A 17094-nucleotide genomic window follows, 5' to 3' on the forward strand; every position below is an offset into this window, starting at 1 on the left:
TCCTAAAACGCTCTTCCTTTATTTTCAATTTTTAAAAAAACGATAAAATGAAAATGATTTATTGTCATTTTCTCTTTTTTCTTTTCAAATGGAAGGTAAGAGTTATGGTAAAACAAATGGAGGTATGCAATCCCTTCAGACCTCTCTTACATGGCTTATCTTTTTATTCAAATATTCAATCTTCTATTAACTTCAATCTCCAAAATAAGATGGTATTTCTTTGTTTTCAGGTTGTATAAGTGGATGCATATGAAATGTTTGGTAAAATGACTGAAAGAGGTATTAACAATAAACAACAGTTAGAAAATTTCGATCTTGCATTACATTCACTAATTATTACAGAACCCATAATCGGTTTGAGGCATTTGATGGAATTGACAAGTACCAACGGTTTTGGTTATTGAAATGTATCTTCAAAAATGGTTGTTTTTGAAAAGAATCCTATCAAACACCATTTTAAAGTCTAATGCTTCAAAGAAAAAAAAAATTAAAGTCTTATAGAAAATGAAAACTAGGGAAAAGGGTATGTTTTGAAAACTATTTTTTAAAATAGTGCCAAACAGGCCCTAAATTTTACTACGCAAAAATACAGTATTTCAAGACTTTGGTCCAGAATTATAATCCCCAATGCTCTAACAAACAAGAAAAGAAAAAGATTAGGTACTGCTAAGTGTCAACCAACTGGAAAAATAAAAGGAACGTGACAAGAACGAGATTATGTACCCAGAGATCGTCCTCATCTAGGATAAAGCTCACTTATTGAAGTTTCATTGATGCTCCATGCTGCCGATTCATCAGGTGACTTGTCCTGCGGAATTCCTTGTTCTTCACTTTGGCCTAGATATGGAGACGATTTTGGTTCTATGTATCTTGTACTACCAGCAAAAAATGCAGGCGCTGAAGGTAAATCAAGACTGACAGTGTAGCTACTGAGCATTAAGAGGACCATTGGCATTGTGGGTCTATCTGCCACATTTTCTTGAACACATAGTAACCCAATTTGGATGCATCTCACCGCTTCACTTCTAGAACATGTATCCTTGATAGTTGAATCTAACAATTCTAAAGCAGATTCATTCTTCCAATGCCTCCATGCCTACATCAATTTTTCCTTTGCTAAGTTATTAATCGCGTCATTAAAAATGCAGAAGATTGAACACAAACAAAACATCATTGATGCTCACATAGCTTAGAAGGTCCTGAGAAACATCTGATCCAACAAAGCAGTTGTTCTTCTGTCCACTAAGAATCTCTAAAACTAAAACACCAAAACTAAATACGTCTGATTTCACGGAGAATTGTCCGTGCATTGCATACTCTGGAGACATGTAGCCACTGCAGAACAGAACACCAAAAGAAATAAGAAAGTCATACCTTATCTGGATGCAGATAAGAGCAGTTAACTGTTCAATAAGTTAGAGTTTTCACTTACTAAGTTCCAACTATTCTGTTTGTATTAGCTTGCGTTTGGTCAAGCACAAAAAGCCTAGCCATGCCGAAATCTGCAATTTTAGGATTCATGTCGATATCTAATAGTATATTGCTAGCTTTGAGATCTCGATGAATAATTTTGAGTCGAGATTCCTCATGAAGATAGAGAAGGCCTCTAGCAATCCCTCCTATTATCTTGTATCGTCTTTCCCAATCCAGAAGTGTACACTTACTCGGATCTACACATTCATCCAACCAAAATTATGAACCTTTTGAGCCTCAATTTTCATCTAAAAAATAGTATTATATTATATATCAATTTAGTATATTCAAATAACTATAAACAGACAGAGTAGAAGGCAAACCGAAAAGGAATTGGTCAAGGCTTCCATTTGGCATGAATTCATAGACGAGTAATTTTTCTTCACCATCTATACAGAAACCTAGAAGCCTGACAAGATTTCTGTGCTGAAGTTTAGCTACTAAAGTAACTTCATTCTTGAACTCTTGTTCACCTTGGCCTGAGTTTTTTGATAGCCTCTTCACGGCTATTTCTTCTCTGTCAGAAATTATACCCTGAGAACATTAAGTAAAAGTTCTTAGCAATATGAAAACCTTAAAACCATTACCTATTAGATATTCTTTCTAATAGAAGTTTCATTTTACATGTTTTTATCTGTTTTTTTGTACCTTATAAACAGACCCAAATCCACCTTCTCCAAGTTTATTAGCTTCAGAGAAGTTGTCTGTTGCGGCACTTATTGTACTGAAGTTGAATTGCAGTTCTGTGCTTCCCATCTCATCATCCACATCTCCATGAGAGAAAAACAACAGGAAGTGTGAATCAAATAACTCAGATATTCTAACTTGGAAAACCATATGAAGCAACATATGACCCTTCGAGTCATGTTAAGGTAATAGCTACTTACTGTCAAACTTCTGTGTCTTTGTTCTCTTTCTCCGGAAACAGAAAAACCAAAAGGCGATGGTGCAAAGCACTGCGATAACAGAAGGAATGACTATACTAACAACTAGTATGGATGAATTTCTCTTTGCTGCAGAAATATGAATAGGAATATTAAGAACAGAATAAAATCAATAATCTTATGACAAACAACAATCCTAATCAGAATTCAGAAGAATATGAAATGCTCAATATCAAACGTAGTGATAAAAACCGTAAACAAGGACACATGGACCTATACAGAGTACGTGGCAGGGGTACTTGAATACCCAAATTGAACTCTTCCAGATCGATTACTACTCACTAAAATGAATTGAACATTGAAACCGACCGTATACAATTCGATTCATGTATCGAAGAATTTTCACATATAGTTCTGCTGGATTGAAATGATCAGATTACTAATATCATATATCAAAGGAGTAGTACTTACAGTTTGGTGTAGTTGTACTCGTATTCGTTGTTGATGGCGGTAAATTGAGAGGAGGAGGAGTTAAAAGAGAAAGTGGAGGCGGCGAAGGAGGAACCGTAGATTGAACAAAAGGATATATTTCATATCTAAAATTACAACTTGGTCTAATAACCCTTCCACCTTGTTTCCCGTCGCAACAATTCGGTAACTCAGCTATAGCTCCAACGAGACATCGATTGCAACTACTCGAGGATATATCAACAGTACATTGTACTAGCCCATATACTCTTCTGAAATCATCAAAACTTGTATCCGCGGTAGCAAAATTTGAAGAACCGGGTGAAGTAGCGTTTTCCACTAAACCCCTCATTAAATCGCCTAAAATTGGATTAAACTTATCTGGATCGGTAACGTTGTTAGTGTTCCATAAATAAACTTCTGGACTCTGTTGCATTATATTGAAGTAATATTGATTCGAATACCTTAACATACATACATCATACAAAATAATTGCTTGTTTAGAAACTGGACATCTGTCTTCTGTAATGATACCTTTAGCTGCAGTTTCAGCACAAGCTTGACAATCTTCTGATGAAGTATCACCTCTACACTGTAAAGAACCGTAAATCGTGTCGGAATTTCTTCCCACCGTGGCGTTATAGTATCCATTTCTTATTTCTGAAGTGTTGGCTGATGAGAGAGTAGGTAGAAGAATATTGAGGTTCTTTTGAAATGTACTGTTAGTCGTATAATTATTTCCTAAACAGAAGTGGTAAACATAATCCTGTGCTGTTGTGTGTTGTATGATCAGTAACTTTGAGAGAGAAAACAAGTAGATGAAGAAGATTAGTAGATTAAAACAACCCATGTTTTTTGTTTTTCTGATGATCATACAGTATTTTTTTAGTTTCTGGTTTTTGTAATAACTCAATCAACCACAGTCATCAAGGGTGGGGCTGGTTCCGCATTCAAGTCTAAAGACTAGCTAGAGAAATCAATTTCCACATTGGAAGATTATGTGGTTGTGTGTTATTGGGTGTCAGTGAAAGTCATGCCTGTCGAGAAGACTCATTTAGTCAAAGTAGTCGAATATAAAGTGTTGCCGTGTGGGAAGCGGAACTGCGCTTTTAGGAGTTAGGACTGGGCCTAGCCGCCTAGGTGTGATTATTTCATGAAAGATACTAGATTTTGTGTCTGTGTACTGGGCGGATCCCAAAATCATCCACCATTATTCTTTCTCTTTTAACCATATTCTTGGTTTGGTGTGATATGGCTTAGAGCAACTTTAGTGGTACGAGTAAAAACAAAGACTAAAAACCAAAAAAAAGACCAAAATTTGGGTTTAATCTGTGGTGGAGAACAACGAGAAATGACCAAAATTTGGTCAAGCGTTGATTATATGTCTGCCCCAAATGAAGCGGACTTTATATGTTGGCCTGGTGTTGAGGCGGACTTTATAGGTTGGCCTGGTGTTGATTCACCACGTGTGCCACAAGTGTGTGTGGTTTAATAAATTGGGTTATATTAATAGCCGGACTTTATGACTTCGCTTCACAGTGGGGCGTGAACTTTACAACCGTGTCATGTGAAGCGTACTTTATATGCATGCCCGGTAACAAACGAACATTATATGTCCGCTCGACTATATATAGTTTTGGTCTTCATCGCCGACCAAATATAGTCTGGAATTTGGTCTTGGTCCAGATTTTAGTCTTTACTCCGTCCCGTTGTGTCTCGTCGCTGGACCATAATTATAGGTATGATCGTCCACTGTGGTTGCTCTTAGCCTCGCCCCGTCGTGCACTTTTGATTTGGTGTCGTGGGGTTTCGCCCCGTCCTGCCATGCATTTTTAATTTGGTATATCTCGGCTTCGCTCCACCCCGTCGCGGTGCATTTTTAATTTGGTGTGGCTCGGCTCCGCTCGCCCCGTCATTTATCCCGATGCATTTTTGACTTACGAAAGGAAAAGATAAAATTGAATCCATTCTAAACTATCAGTTGGATCTTTTGGGTGTTGTCTTACTAAGTATCAATGAAAAACAAATGTATAATATACTGTATACTGTATCTTTTGGAATGCATCGGGAATCTTTTTCTTTTAACTATATTTTTGATTTGGTATGCATTTTTGATTTGGTGTGATGTGGTTCGGCTTCGCCTCCCTCATCGTTATTCTCAAAGGCGTCCATACATTTCAATCAACTTCGCGGCAAAACCATTCAAATACACCGTTTATTATTTTCTCTTCAAGTACTTGTTGCACGCAATTATTAGTAAATGATTTCATGTGTGTGAAGCAACATGCCTCCAAGGTCCAAAGACCAATCGTGCAAAAGAATTCCATGGAAAACCAAAACCCCGGGCCAGAAAATTTATACTCCTATAATAGCCAAACATGATAATACAAATTCAGTGTCGTATTTCTGTGGCAATAAGCAAGTTATTTTCCTTGGGATTGCAAATAAATAGACCTTCGTAATTAAAAAAGAAAATGGCAGTACTTGCTTTGTCTTCCAATAAATTATATTGGTATGGAAGGATATACGAAAACAAAATGCATGCAAGGATATGGAAGAAAATAACCCCGGCACGGGTCGAATAATGGACATAGGGGTTTTTCCTTTTTTGCACAGTAGGGTAACATAATCCGACTACACCATCATCATTTCTCAACTTCTGAAATGTCAATACAGAAGTATATATAGTCTGATAGCTTATTTTGATGAAAGGGTGAACTTTCTTGTGGAAAAATACATAGAATTATGTATTAGGCGCCACTATTAATTTCAATCAGAAAAAATTTCATATTGGCTTCGATTTGTTTACGAAATCAGTTTGAATGCTAAGAGTCGAGGAGTGACAAATACTGAGCAAGACCTGAGAGGTTTGAAAAAAGAAAGAAAATAAATATGGTTGTGTTTAGCCGTTGCTACATTTTCATCACTTGTGACTCTGCAAGACATGGAAGGCTAATCCCAACACATAATACAATGACACAATATATATCCATATGAATATTCTACTGTATAGTACACAATGGTTTAATCCTTGTGCCTGCAATTTAGTCCAGCGGGATAATTATATACCATCACACAATTGTATCACACCCACGCATAAATCCATAACAACATCGTCGCATCAATTAAATTTCCAAATTGACTTTGAAACTTTATGCAATACGGAATGTATTTTATCTTTTCCACCTTCCGCCCCTGTCGACCTTATACAGGATTTATCTCCAAGAAGAAGAACTACCAACCATTCAATCCTAGAATACTTAAAGTTTCTACTTACAACAGCAACCCATGTACCCAGTTGTTACCCGTCACATTAGGTTTCCCAAATTTGGTTTCAACAAAACTTACTGTTTTCTCCAACACAAAAATTGGTTTTAATGTTGTTTAGTTTTTGTAAAATTAGATGAAACCAAATCTGGTTTCATCATTTTTATGACATTTCACCAACACAAAACCCTAGTTTGACAATGATGATGTATCATTATTTTTTGATGATGATTTTCGACGATGATGATCTGGAGGTGTTGGTGATGTTTGTAGAGGATAGAAGGAGGAGGAGAAGGTGTTGTTGGTGCTGGATCTGGACATATAGTGGTGGGGAATAAAAGATAAGAAGGAGGAGGCAATGAGGGAGAAGGAGGTGTTGTTGATGTCAAATCAGGACATAGAAAGAGAAGGAGTTGTTGGTGGTGTTGGTGTTGGTGGAGGAGACAGAGGTGCTATTACTGGCGGATATGGGTGACAGAGGAACTATTGATGAACATAAAAGTAAAATAAAAATAGAAAGAGGTGTTGGTGGAGGAGACGGAAGTGTTGTTACTGGCGGATATGGGTGACGGATGAACTATTGATGAACATAAAAGTAAAATAAAAGGAGAAAGAGGTGTTGGTGAAGGAGACGAAGGTGTTGCTGTTGTAGATCTATCTTTTCTAACTAGTTTGGTGGCGGCGGAACTATTGTTGCTTCTGGTAGTGATGGTGGTGGGGAGAAGGAGGCAGTAGAAAGAAGAAAAAAGAAAGGAGAGAAGAAGAAGAAGAAACCAAGGTAAGAAAGACATATTTGTCTTTTTTATAAGTAATAAAAACTAAATCTAAACATTTTTCTCATTTTTATTTCAAATGGTTTTCATTTATAAGTAATAATATGGATGGGTTTTTGTATCCCAAATTTGGTCACCTTGGTATTTTACTACTAGTTATGAAAAATCTAAGCAAAAACTAGACGAAATTTTGCAATTAAAATAAAATTAACAAACAAAATAACAAATATTTCCATGTACGCAGTGGGTGATACCCGCTAGGACTAGAAGGCTTATTGGTTCCTAATGGTTCTACTAGTCGAGAAACGATATTATTAACGTGTCCAGAACCGAACCCAGTTCATTTGGGTCTGGTTCAACTCCGGGTAATTGGATATCGATTGACATCCACAGGTTTGCCCACAATGCACGGTATTGAACATGAAACCACATGATCATCTTTTGACTTAATATTTAGGGTTTTATGTTGGTGAAATGTCTGAAAAATGATGAAACCAATTTTGGTTTCATGACTAAAAGAGAATATATCAACTTTGTTTCGATGATTTCACATAGTCGAAACGTAGTGCATTCATCAAGGAGTTTATAAAGATACAAGATAACTCCTACAATATTCCACAACCGCACTCCCCACAAAGATATGGCAATTAAGCACAAGTTCAATTAAGAACTCTCCCCCATTTGATGTCATTCCCAAGATAACAACATGAGCGACCTTACTTTTACGAGAAAAGAAGGATTTCTTTGGACATTAAAAATCACATGGATTTGTATCCAGAAAACTTGAATAAGTTAACCACAAGGAGACCTTAATGATTAATTTAAGGGATATTTAACGTTTGGTACCCAACAAATGTCCAACACATAGCTTTGGTATCCAACATTTGAAATATTAAGGGTTGGTACCTTGACCAGATGTTGACTGTTAACCAACATGCTTTGACCCGATTATTTGTTATTTTCCTTATAAAATATAAAAATAAAATAATAATAAGGCTTTTGAGAGAGAACATCCGGCGATTAGGAGGCGATTTGCAGGCGACTGAAAACCTGCAAATCTTCCCCCCCCTTCCCTGATCCTTTTCTTCTCTTTCCTAAACCTTAAACCTGCAAATCATAATTAGGCTTTTGAGAAACCCCTACTTTCATGCTAATTATAAAGTAGGGGTTCTCTTTTTCATAGACTAGGTATTACCATTCCAAAAGGAGTCCGTGCCCAAATTATTGCTAGGCTACGGGCACCTTCCTTGTAAAAATTGTCCTTGTTTGGTTTTCAATAAACGTCCCATGCGACATCTTTATATTTTAATATTAAGAAAATTAATTTTCCATACTCACCCTTCCCACAAATCATCTAAAGAAACAGAAGATCCTAGCTTAACTAGTTACACTCTGCAAATGTAGGATTACCGAGAACGTATTGGTTGTCTTTTTCAATACCGAGAACTTCTTTCTCCATATCATGATCAAATCTTTATAACCGTGACCAGAAAACCTCAATTATTCCCACTGTAATCAAAATCAACTAATGACCTCCGTTTTCTATCACCATCTCCAATTTTAGATCCCCTTTTGCCTTAAATTTTCTTTTCAAAAATTACTTGTTAAGGGAATTGGTGCTGAGCAGATATGGCAACAAATTGATATGCGGTCAAATCAATTGGTATCAAACATGAAACGAGAATCGAAGCATTTTGATAAAAACCCAGTCAAAGTTTATAAGGGTTTTGATGGATTTATTTGAGAACAAAAAGAAAGAAAAAAAGTGAGGATTCCGATGATGAAAATATGAAATTAATTGGGAGGTACATATTAGTTTGAATGATAATAGTTATTTCCATTGCATGAAATCAATGGTGACTATAATTGCCAGAGAGATGAATACTAAAGAAAAAGAAGATCGTTAAATTAAGGTTAGTTAGTTTCACGGTAGTGCCGTTGATGAGATGAAATTTGTTACTTTTTATTTCTTTTCATTTTCTCACTGATTCAAGCAAAGTCTTTATGGAAAGATAAGACTTACAAAGAGTATATGGATTTCCACTTATTTGTTCCAGGGATTAAACACTTTGATTCAATTGTGTTATTTGGAAACGGGTTTTGCAAAAGGAATGATAAGGGAGAATTGATAATTTGGATTTAAAAATCAGGGGCTTGTAGTTTTCATTTGTTGCATTGGAAAATACGGAGAAAGTAAAGAGACAAAGAGAAGTTTTTATTGATCGGGATAATAGAGTTACATGGATACAATATCCTTTATATATATATATATAATGGGAAATCCTAGGTTCCTAGTTGGGCTGTACATCTGTGGGCTGTAAGCCCTACAACACTCCTCCTTGTACGGTCCAGTAGAACTCCGTATATAGTGCTTCACATAAAATTCTTCGAATATAGTTCTTCAAATGTTGTCCTTTTCTTGGTGACTTGTGACGAAATCAATTGTCTCATTAAAACTTTGATAAGGAAATCCCAGCGGGGAAAACCTTGGGACAACTCTTCACATGTAGTACTTCGCATGTTGTCTCATACTTTACATGTAGTTCATCACATGCAATACGATCTTCAAAGATCGACGAGTCTAAGTTAATTGTCTCGTTGGATGCATATACGTTGCCTCATTAAAATCTTGACAAGGAAAACCCAGTGGGATAAAACTTTGACGAAGGGAAAAGAGTACAACGTGACAGATGCAAGCAAGGGTGATCCGTTGCAGATGATTACTTTGCTCCGTTGAAGTTGACTAGTTGTTTCACAAATCGTAAGGCGTAAGATCCTCGTGGGAAAGACAATAGCCTTAACTGGGAAATTACGTTCCCGAAGTTTGTTGTTGTCTCACTAAAAACCTTGTCGAGTAACAAAACCCTGTGGGAAAAAGCAACCTCGGTGAAGGAAAATAGTTCAACATACCACTAGATGCTCCCCCTGATGTCAGACAATTTTCATTAGTCTAATGCAGCCAGAAGAAGTTTATCACACTTTACTTTGGTGACTTGAATGTTTATAAGACCTTGTTGTTGATTCTGAAAGTTACGTTGCTTAACATGCTATCACGTTTCATTTCTTTGATTCAAATATTTTCAGTAATATCAGCGCGGTCTTTATGTCTTCAACGTTTAACATACTTGATGTTTTTAGTATTGTCTCGCTAAAAACCTTGTCGAGCAACAAAATCCTTTGGGAAAAACTATTCTCGATCGAAGGGAAAAGGAGTACAACACAGTTTCAATTTCGAAGTAAAATATGCCGACATCATATCCTTGGATCCTCCCCATGATGTCGGCATCTCCCCCTGATTACTTTCAGAGTTTTCTATACAGTTCATTTAGTCATGTACTTTTCGAAAATGAATATCGGTAATAACTTAGAAAATAGTCTACCATATCTCCCCTGATTACTTTCGTTAGAGAAGACATTATTGTTCCTTCATAATCAACAACTTTTATATTGCACTTTAATTAGCAGTCCTTTTTATGTCTTTCCAGGGATAAAGCAAACTCATGTCAATGGTTACTTTTAAGTACATGATTACATTCACTGTACCATTCCAAACACGTTGTGTTGGCGCTGAGCTATATCTAGCTAACAAGTTCCCCGAGAATGTATAATTTAATCGAGTATATTACGATACTAAGTACAATAATGCTTATATTGTACTTAGATATGGAATTTCATCCCCAACACATCTTCGTCATCTTTCTTTAGACGAAATGGTCACTTTCTAACATTTGAACCTCGACTAATCATGGGAGTGCTATTAGGATGCATATCTTTATTAAATTGCCTGACAACTTTAAACATATGCAAACTGGTGGAATAATATACCACAAGCTCAGTATTCAGTCGAGCTTTCCCCAGATTTTTCATCTAAAATTCGGATTTCAAATAGCTTTTAAGGTCTCTTATTACATCAAGAGTACCCATCATGTCTGTATCATCGACATAGATAGCTACAATTCCAAATCAGGAACTTTCTTGTGAGTACGCAATGAAAATAACTTACTTGTCTATCCCCTCCAAATCAAATAGTCACTTAGACAGGTATACCACATCCGCCTGATTGCTTCAATCTATAAGTGAGCGTTATATCTAACTGTAAACGCACTATGTGGTTTAGAGTCACTTGATTTGGGAAACAAAAGGCTATCAAGTACTTTTGTAAATATCTGCTATCTCTTGATTCTTTTAGAGATTCGTAACAACCACATACATATGCTGCATTTTAAGTCCTTTTGAAATTACCAAGATAACTAAGTAGCGGAACGCTATAACGTTCATTACAAGAGAATAATTCCAGGGCTTTGTGAGAAACCTCGCGCCACAAGGCAAGTATTTATCCTTTAAGACTTCTTTATTCTCATTATGCTTTGTGACAAATTAATAATGTATGTCCAATAGGATTTACACTTGGTTGGTTAGAACTACCACACCAAATACCTGTATATTTGTCGAAGAACCAAGTTTTACTTAGATTGTATAGGCCAAATATGCTCTTCGTTGACATTAAGAAACAAGGATATTGGTTCGATCTCATCTTGCTCTATTTCCTTAAGAAAGTGTATATGAATTTAATCACCAATATGCTCGCATGATCTTTCCATTGACTTGTGCGCATTCTCATAATCCACTTGGGATGTCATTGTTCTCTGCAATCATTAAAGTTTGGAGCGTCCTCCAGTTTGATTCATGGACATATTCAGATACAATACTATGAGATGATTTCTGATGATATAAATAAGTTGTGCCTTCCTCGCCTACTTCCTTTCTAAGTGAACATTGATCGAACCAAGTGGTCTCTCCAACTTCCTTTATGGAGCCACGACCTCAACCACACTTCCACTAGGTGTAGTTGCAACACCTTAGTCTACGGTGTATCTCCGTTATTGAGGATTTGTAAGCTTGCAGGTAGGTTTGCAGCTGGTATGTGTGATCTCATCACTTTAGCGACATCAGTGTATATTCTGAAAATTGATTATTCATTGTCACTTCACATTTACATTTGTGGAGTACAAGAATCAATATGAGACACAATGGGAACACACCACGACAATTCCTGTCGTTCCCTTAGAAAATACTTTTTCTTATCTCCCCCTAACGATGGGAAGATTGGCTCATTAAAGTGATAACCCGCAAATCTAGCGGTAAGAGATCTCCTTCCAAAGGTTTTAAAATGCGGATAATTTTTGAGAGTAAATATCCAACAAAATTACTTAATAATTTCCGTGACCCATCATAGTACGATGTGGACTCGTAATGGCACATATATAGTGCAACCAAAAATGCGTAAGAACACAAATGTCAGGCTTATAACCAGTTACCAACTGGTACGAAAAAATGGTTGACTAATTGTGGGTTCTAAAACGAATAAGTGAATATGCATATAATATTGCATATCCCCCAAGCATTTGTAGGAAGGTTGTTACGCATAACCTATCCTTAGACACCATATATAACCTATGGTGGTAGCCTATGCGAGACCATGGGGTATAGGATGCTCTACAATGATCCTATTAAACATGCAATATCCATCAAGTCATTTTGATGTAAAATATCTATCAATAACAAGGTTGGTGAGACCTTAAATTGTATAATATGTGCTAGAATTGTTTCAAAAACGCATAATTTTTTGTGAACAATAATTAATTCAACACTTCGAATTATCCATCAGAGCCATAAATCACTTGAATGGACCGCATTCTGTATGGATATGTCCACAAATATAACCTTGTTTCTTTTGAAAAATGGGTTGTTTACCATTTGCATCTTAAGATGGTCTCAATCCTTTTACTAAAGAATGACTTTGTAAAACAAGTTACATGCATTATTACTTTAAAAGCATAATGGGAGGGGAGGTGGTGTTTCTGGTACTTTAGAAAGAGTTGATTATGAGAGATGTCGTGACTTTGTATTCTTTCAATCTTTGTGATTCCCATTTTCTTGTTAACTCAAATAAAAGGATATCCATTTGAGTTCTTTCAAAACAAAACATCATATCACAACCAAAGTGTCTTTATGGTTATGTCAAAACCTGAGTGAGTCAATTCCCAACATTATATTGTCAATTATCTAAGTATTAGTGATTTACAGTTCACTAGATTAATTGACTCGTTATTTTATCTAAAATGTGATTCCTTTCACAATCATTGGAGGTAATTTGTAGATGCATTTCCATTTTTCTCACGGTTAGTTTTCGTTCAATAACCGTTTGCACAGACTTCGTAGAAACTTAACAAAGTGTGACTAGCTCTTGGTTCTTACAGAGCTCATGTAACTTTTAATCTTTATACTGATTAGGCAACAAAGATGGAGCATTTCTTCGCTCGGATATTATCTGTAATGATCCAATCATCGCATGGTGTTACATAAGGAAATAATTCAACAAGCAGTTTAATATATTTCCTTAAGAGATTTGTGTAACAAATGGTGTGGCCTTATTACGTAACAAACGAAAATTTATCTCATTTACTTTAAAGTGTTACAATTCATGAGGATGATATACTTTTCATCATAATGTACGAATGATCCTTTTAACTCAAGTACTTATGAGTATATCTCAGGTGGTTTAGAGTATTTCAGTCTCATGGAAATGATATACTTTTACTAAACTACCATACAACCAATAGTACAGGATCAAATCATACAAAATTCAGTTGAATAAAGATAATTAATAAAAACTTAACAAAATGTAAGTATATTAATTGGGCAAGTTTCTTATTGCCACTGAAGTTGACAAGCGGGGGTATGGCCTTCTTTTAACATATAATGAGTTTGTTTTCATTTGAACTCTCTATATATCTTGTAGTTGTTGGCTGCTATTATATGATACTTGTATTCCATCACTTGTACCATACTCAGTAAATGTTTATACCAAGCGTCCAACTCTCATTCCAATGAATCAGAATTACGTCTCTGTCTCATGCTCAGTAAATACATTTACTTTGTATTGTTACTACTTGAGCCAATATTACAAGTGTTTTAAATTCCAATGAACATTCAAATTTTCGGGGGACAAATTTCATGAATGTTTCAAAAACTTCTTTCAAAGCATTTCATCGTCTGAAATCAATATTTCGCCTTAAAACGTAGAAGTTATGCCTTCATCTTTTGAACAATGCATCGTCATTGGTTGAAGGTTTTCATTATGGAAGTAAATACCTTGTATCCACAATTGACTTATGTATCAGAGTCTCTTTAATGGCGCTCAAGTACTTCTGAGTCCAAAAGGTCAAATTTTATTCGAGTTGGTTTAATCAGAACTCAGTCAACGGATTGGTCAATGTACGGTCCATTGGGTTGACTATGTCATGGTTAACAAAAGTCCACATATATGTTCCATTATATATGAAGTTCTTAGGCCCATTGGTAATAACCTTGAAACTATTAGCATATGAGCCCAAAACATATTATTAACCCTAACATTGGAAATTTCATCATCCAACTTTAGTGATCAGAAAATAATTGTAAGCATCTCTGATGATTATGAAATTTTACCAGCAACTTTATAATAGTTTTTATACAAACATAATCTAATTTAAGCTCAATCCAACGGCTAGATAAAAACCTATCCATGACTCCGTATGACTGTTCTAATTAGCGTTTCTGTGGACACAGTTGGAAATATCACGTACTTTTGAGTATTTTCATGGCTGGAGCTTTATGAAATTTTTACAGTATCTTACCAAGAACAATATACAAAACATACCAAAACTAGAGCATAATCCAACGGTGAAAATTCTCAAAACCTAGGTTTTGCGACGCTGTTAAATATTAGGGTTTTTCTTAACGTACACAGTTTTATTAAACGCAGGTTTTGGAGATTGCATCATATTCCGATTTGATTGAAATTTTAAAATATTACTTAATGACTTATTTGGTTAAACATATTAAACTTTCATGAAAATCTAACGGTGAAATTTCTATGTTTGATAATCATACGTTTGTTGAACCCTAATATATACTACGAAAACGAAATTTCTTTGTTCAAAAGAAATACCTGGTAACGCATCCATGATGATAAACAAATAGGATCAGAACCACTCTAATATTCAAGGAAAAATCCATAATCAATCTTGAACATAGAAAAAAAAATTCGCACCAGTTGGTAGAGTCGTGCATGATAACGTGTTGCAGTGGAAAATATGGAGAAAGTAAAGAGACAAAGAGAGGTTTCTATTGATCAGGATAATAGAGTTACATGGATACAATATCCTTTATATATATGTAAAGGTAAACCGTAGGTTCCTAGTTGGACCGCACATCCGTGACGGCCCAACTAGGAATAATTATTAATGAATAATTAAATTGTTATAAATGAAAAATAACTAAAATAAAATAAGAAACTATTAAGTCAAACCTAGTCTGTGATAGTCAACATATGGCCAAGGTACCAACGCTTAATATTTCAAATGTTTGGTACTAAAGCTAGGTCTTGGACATTTGCTGGGTACCACACGTTAAATAGCCCTTAATTTTATTGGAAACGCTCACATAAGAAAACTTACGGAGACATACAGTACTTTCACATATAAGTGGATCAGGGAAAGATCAATACTGCGGAATTTCTCAAAAGTTCATTCTATTTTTTATCAATATTTGCATAAAGACATAATAGACTTAACTTTTGAGCATATATGAGATAAGCACAGTTCACGAACGTAAACACTTATGTATCTCATAAGCATTTGTAATATATGAAATCAAAAAGATTAATTACTGCAAAATCATCTTCCAAATAACTTTAGAATTTTAATAAATAAATCTAAAAACATTGCAATGTGAAAATCGTTGGAAATAGCTATGTGTAATCACAATAATTGCTATAAACACAAGAATAAATTCTCATAAGAAGTTTCCTAGACATTAAGATTCTTGAAAAGTCATTTATCGTCCCTGAACTCCTTGTCGTCAACAGACATTGGAACATAAGGTTCATGAAGAAAGGAGTCAATTCCAACAAACCTTCTCCACTGTTTCCGAATCAGAGCCTTTTGAATTTCACGAGATCTTAGAACAATAGCTTTTATTTGTTGAATCTCCATCCTTATTACTTTCAACTCTTTAAGAACAATAAAAAACTTCTGAAGATTTGAGGTGTTAGCCTTGGTTTCTTTATATTCTTCCTTTCTCTCTTCAAAGTTGTAGAGGAATGGGATTTTTCTTGTTAGAACACTGCTCGGTCGAACTCGCAAGCATTGCTATCTCAAGCTTGTTTATCAAGTTTAGTTTCCAAAACTATAAGTCTTGATTTCTAGTCTACTTGTAGCTATGTCTCGGATTAGGATAGAATGTGTAGTTGATCTTTAGACTTCACGGCGTTCATCGATTGAAGACGAAGAACTACTAAGGGGAGCTTGTGGAACTTCATCAACAAAAGGTATGTGGAGACTTGAACTCATCTATCACTCAGAAGTCTATTTCTATTCTATCTCCTATTGAGACAAAAGTCGTATAGCTTTACAGAGTTTATATTATACACATTTGATATTTCAAGCTAAGTTTAACTCGCTTACATATTTCTTGAAATATGTTTTGGTAAGCATTCGCTTTAACCAAGTTCATATTTATTCTTGACGAAAGTCAAAAGATGATCATGTGAAAAATCGCCTGGTAACATCTTACATGATTTGTGTGAGACAGTCATTTGATGTAGACTCAGAATGTTTCGTATTGATCACTTGATCACTTGAAAATTACTTTGAAGCTAATAGTTTGTGTGAGACGACTATTCCCGTATTCTAAGAATGTTTTAATGATTAAAATGGAGTTTAGAACAATTAACCATTGATTGGATATAGCAAAGTATGCATACTTGTATGCTAACTGGTGCAAGTTATTCCAAGTATGTGAATCATACTATGCATACCCGTATGCGTACTGGTTTGGTAGTTGAAGTCCGGGAACTTAGTATGCGTGTCGGATTAAAAGTTCAATTCCGGGAATTCAACTGAGCTTGGTCATGTACGACAGTATGCGTACCCGTTCGCATACTCACGAAGACCAAGTACGGTTACTTAGGTATGCATACCCGTTTGCATACTTGAGTGGGTTAAGTTCTAAAATCGGTTTGTTAATGAACAAATACATTTATATAATAAGGAATGCAATCCTTTGTAGACCGTGGAAATAATGTTCATGAATTGATTCGAGTGAATCAAATTTTTCTTCAATTGTGTCTTGTATACTTCTATAAGAATATAAAAATTGAACAACTCTAGAACTAGTTTCATTTA

At 35.4% G+C, this 17094-nt stretch overlaps 1 protein-coding gene across 2 annotated transcripts; it reads right to left on the reverse strand.

The window, feature by feature from the left end:
- Positions 1-299: 299 nt before the first annotated feature.
- LOC113304109 (putative receptor-like protein kinase At4g00960) lies at positions 300-3769 on the reverse strand. Of its 2 annotated transcripts, none has more exons than XM_026553181.1 (7): positions 2829-3769; positions 2361-2486; positions 2122-2243; positions 1947-2007; positions 1433-1670; positions 1185-1335; positions 300-1096 (listed from the first exon to the last, which is right to left on the reverse strand). In XM_026553181.1, the coding sequence occupies exons 1-7, from the start codon at positions 3697-3699 to the stop codon at positions 737-739; spliced, it is 1929 nt and encodes a 642-aa protein (XP_026408966.1). In that variant the 5' UTR covers positions 3700-3769; the 3' UTR covers positions 300-736. The 2 variants fall into 2 exon arrangements, with proteins under 2 accessions (XP_026408966.1, XP_026408961.1); XM_026553176.1 differs by having other exon boundaries at positions 1797-2007.
- Between the last annotated feature and the right edge of the window lie 13325 nt (positions 3770-17094).

The sequence above is a fragment of the Papaver somniferum genome, chromosome 1 (assembly GCF_003573695.1).
Source record: "Papaver somniferum cultivar HN1 chromosome 1, ASM357369v1, whole genome shotgun sequence".
Classification (NCBI taxonomy): domain Eukaryota; kingdom Viridiplantae; phylum Streptophyta; class Magnoliopsida; order Ranunculales; family Papaveraceae; genus Papaver; species Papaver somniferum.

What these genes read in the sequence shown, in the direction of transcription:
- LOC113304109 (XM_026553176.1), bottom strand. Translation starts at nt 3,699, where the DNA reads ATGATCATCAGAAAAACAAAAAACATGGGTTGTTTTAATCTACTAATC. An exon ending in GATTTGGGTCTGTTTATAAG is followed by an intron (nt 2,008 to 2,121) that starts GTACAAAAAAAC and finishes TAATGTTCTCAG; the next exon opens with GGTATAATTTCTGACAGAGA. An exon ending in AACAGAATAGTTGGAACTTA is followed by an intron (nt 1,336 to 1,432) that starts GTAAGTGAAAAC and finishes TCTGTTCTGCAG; the next exon opens with TGGCTACATGTCTCCAGAGT.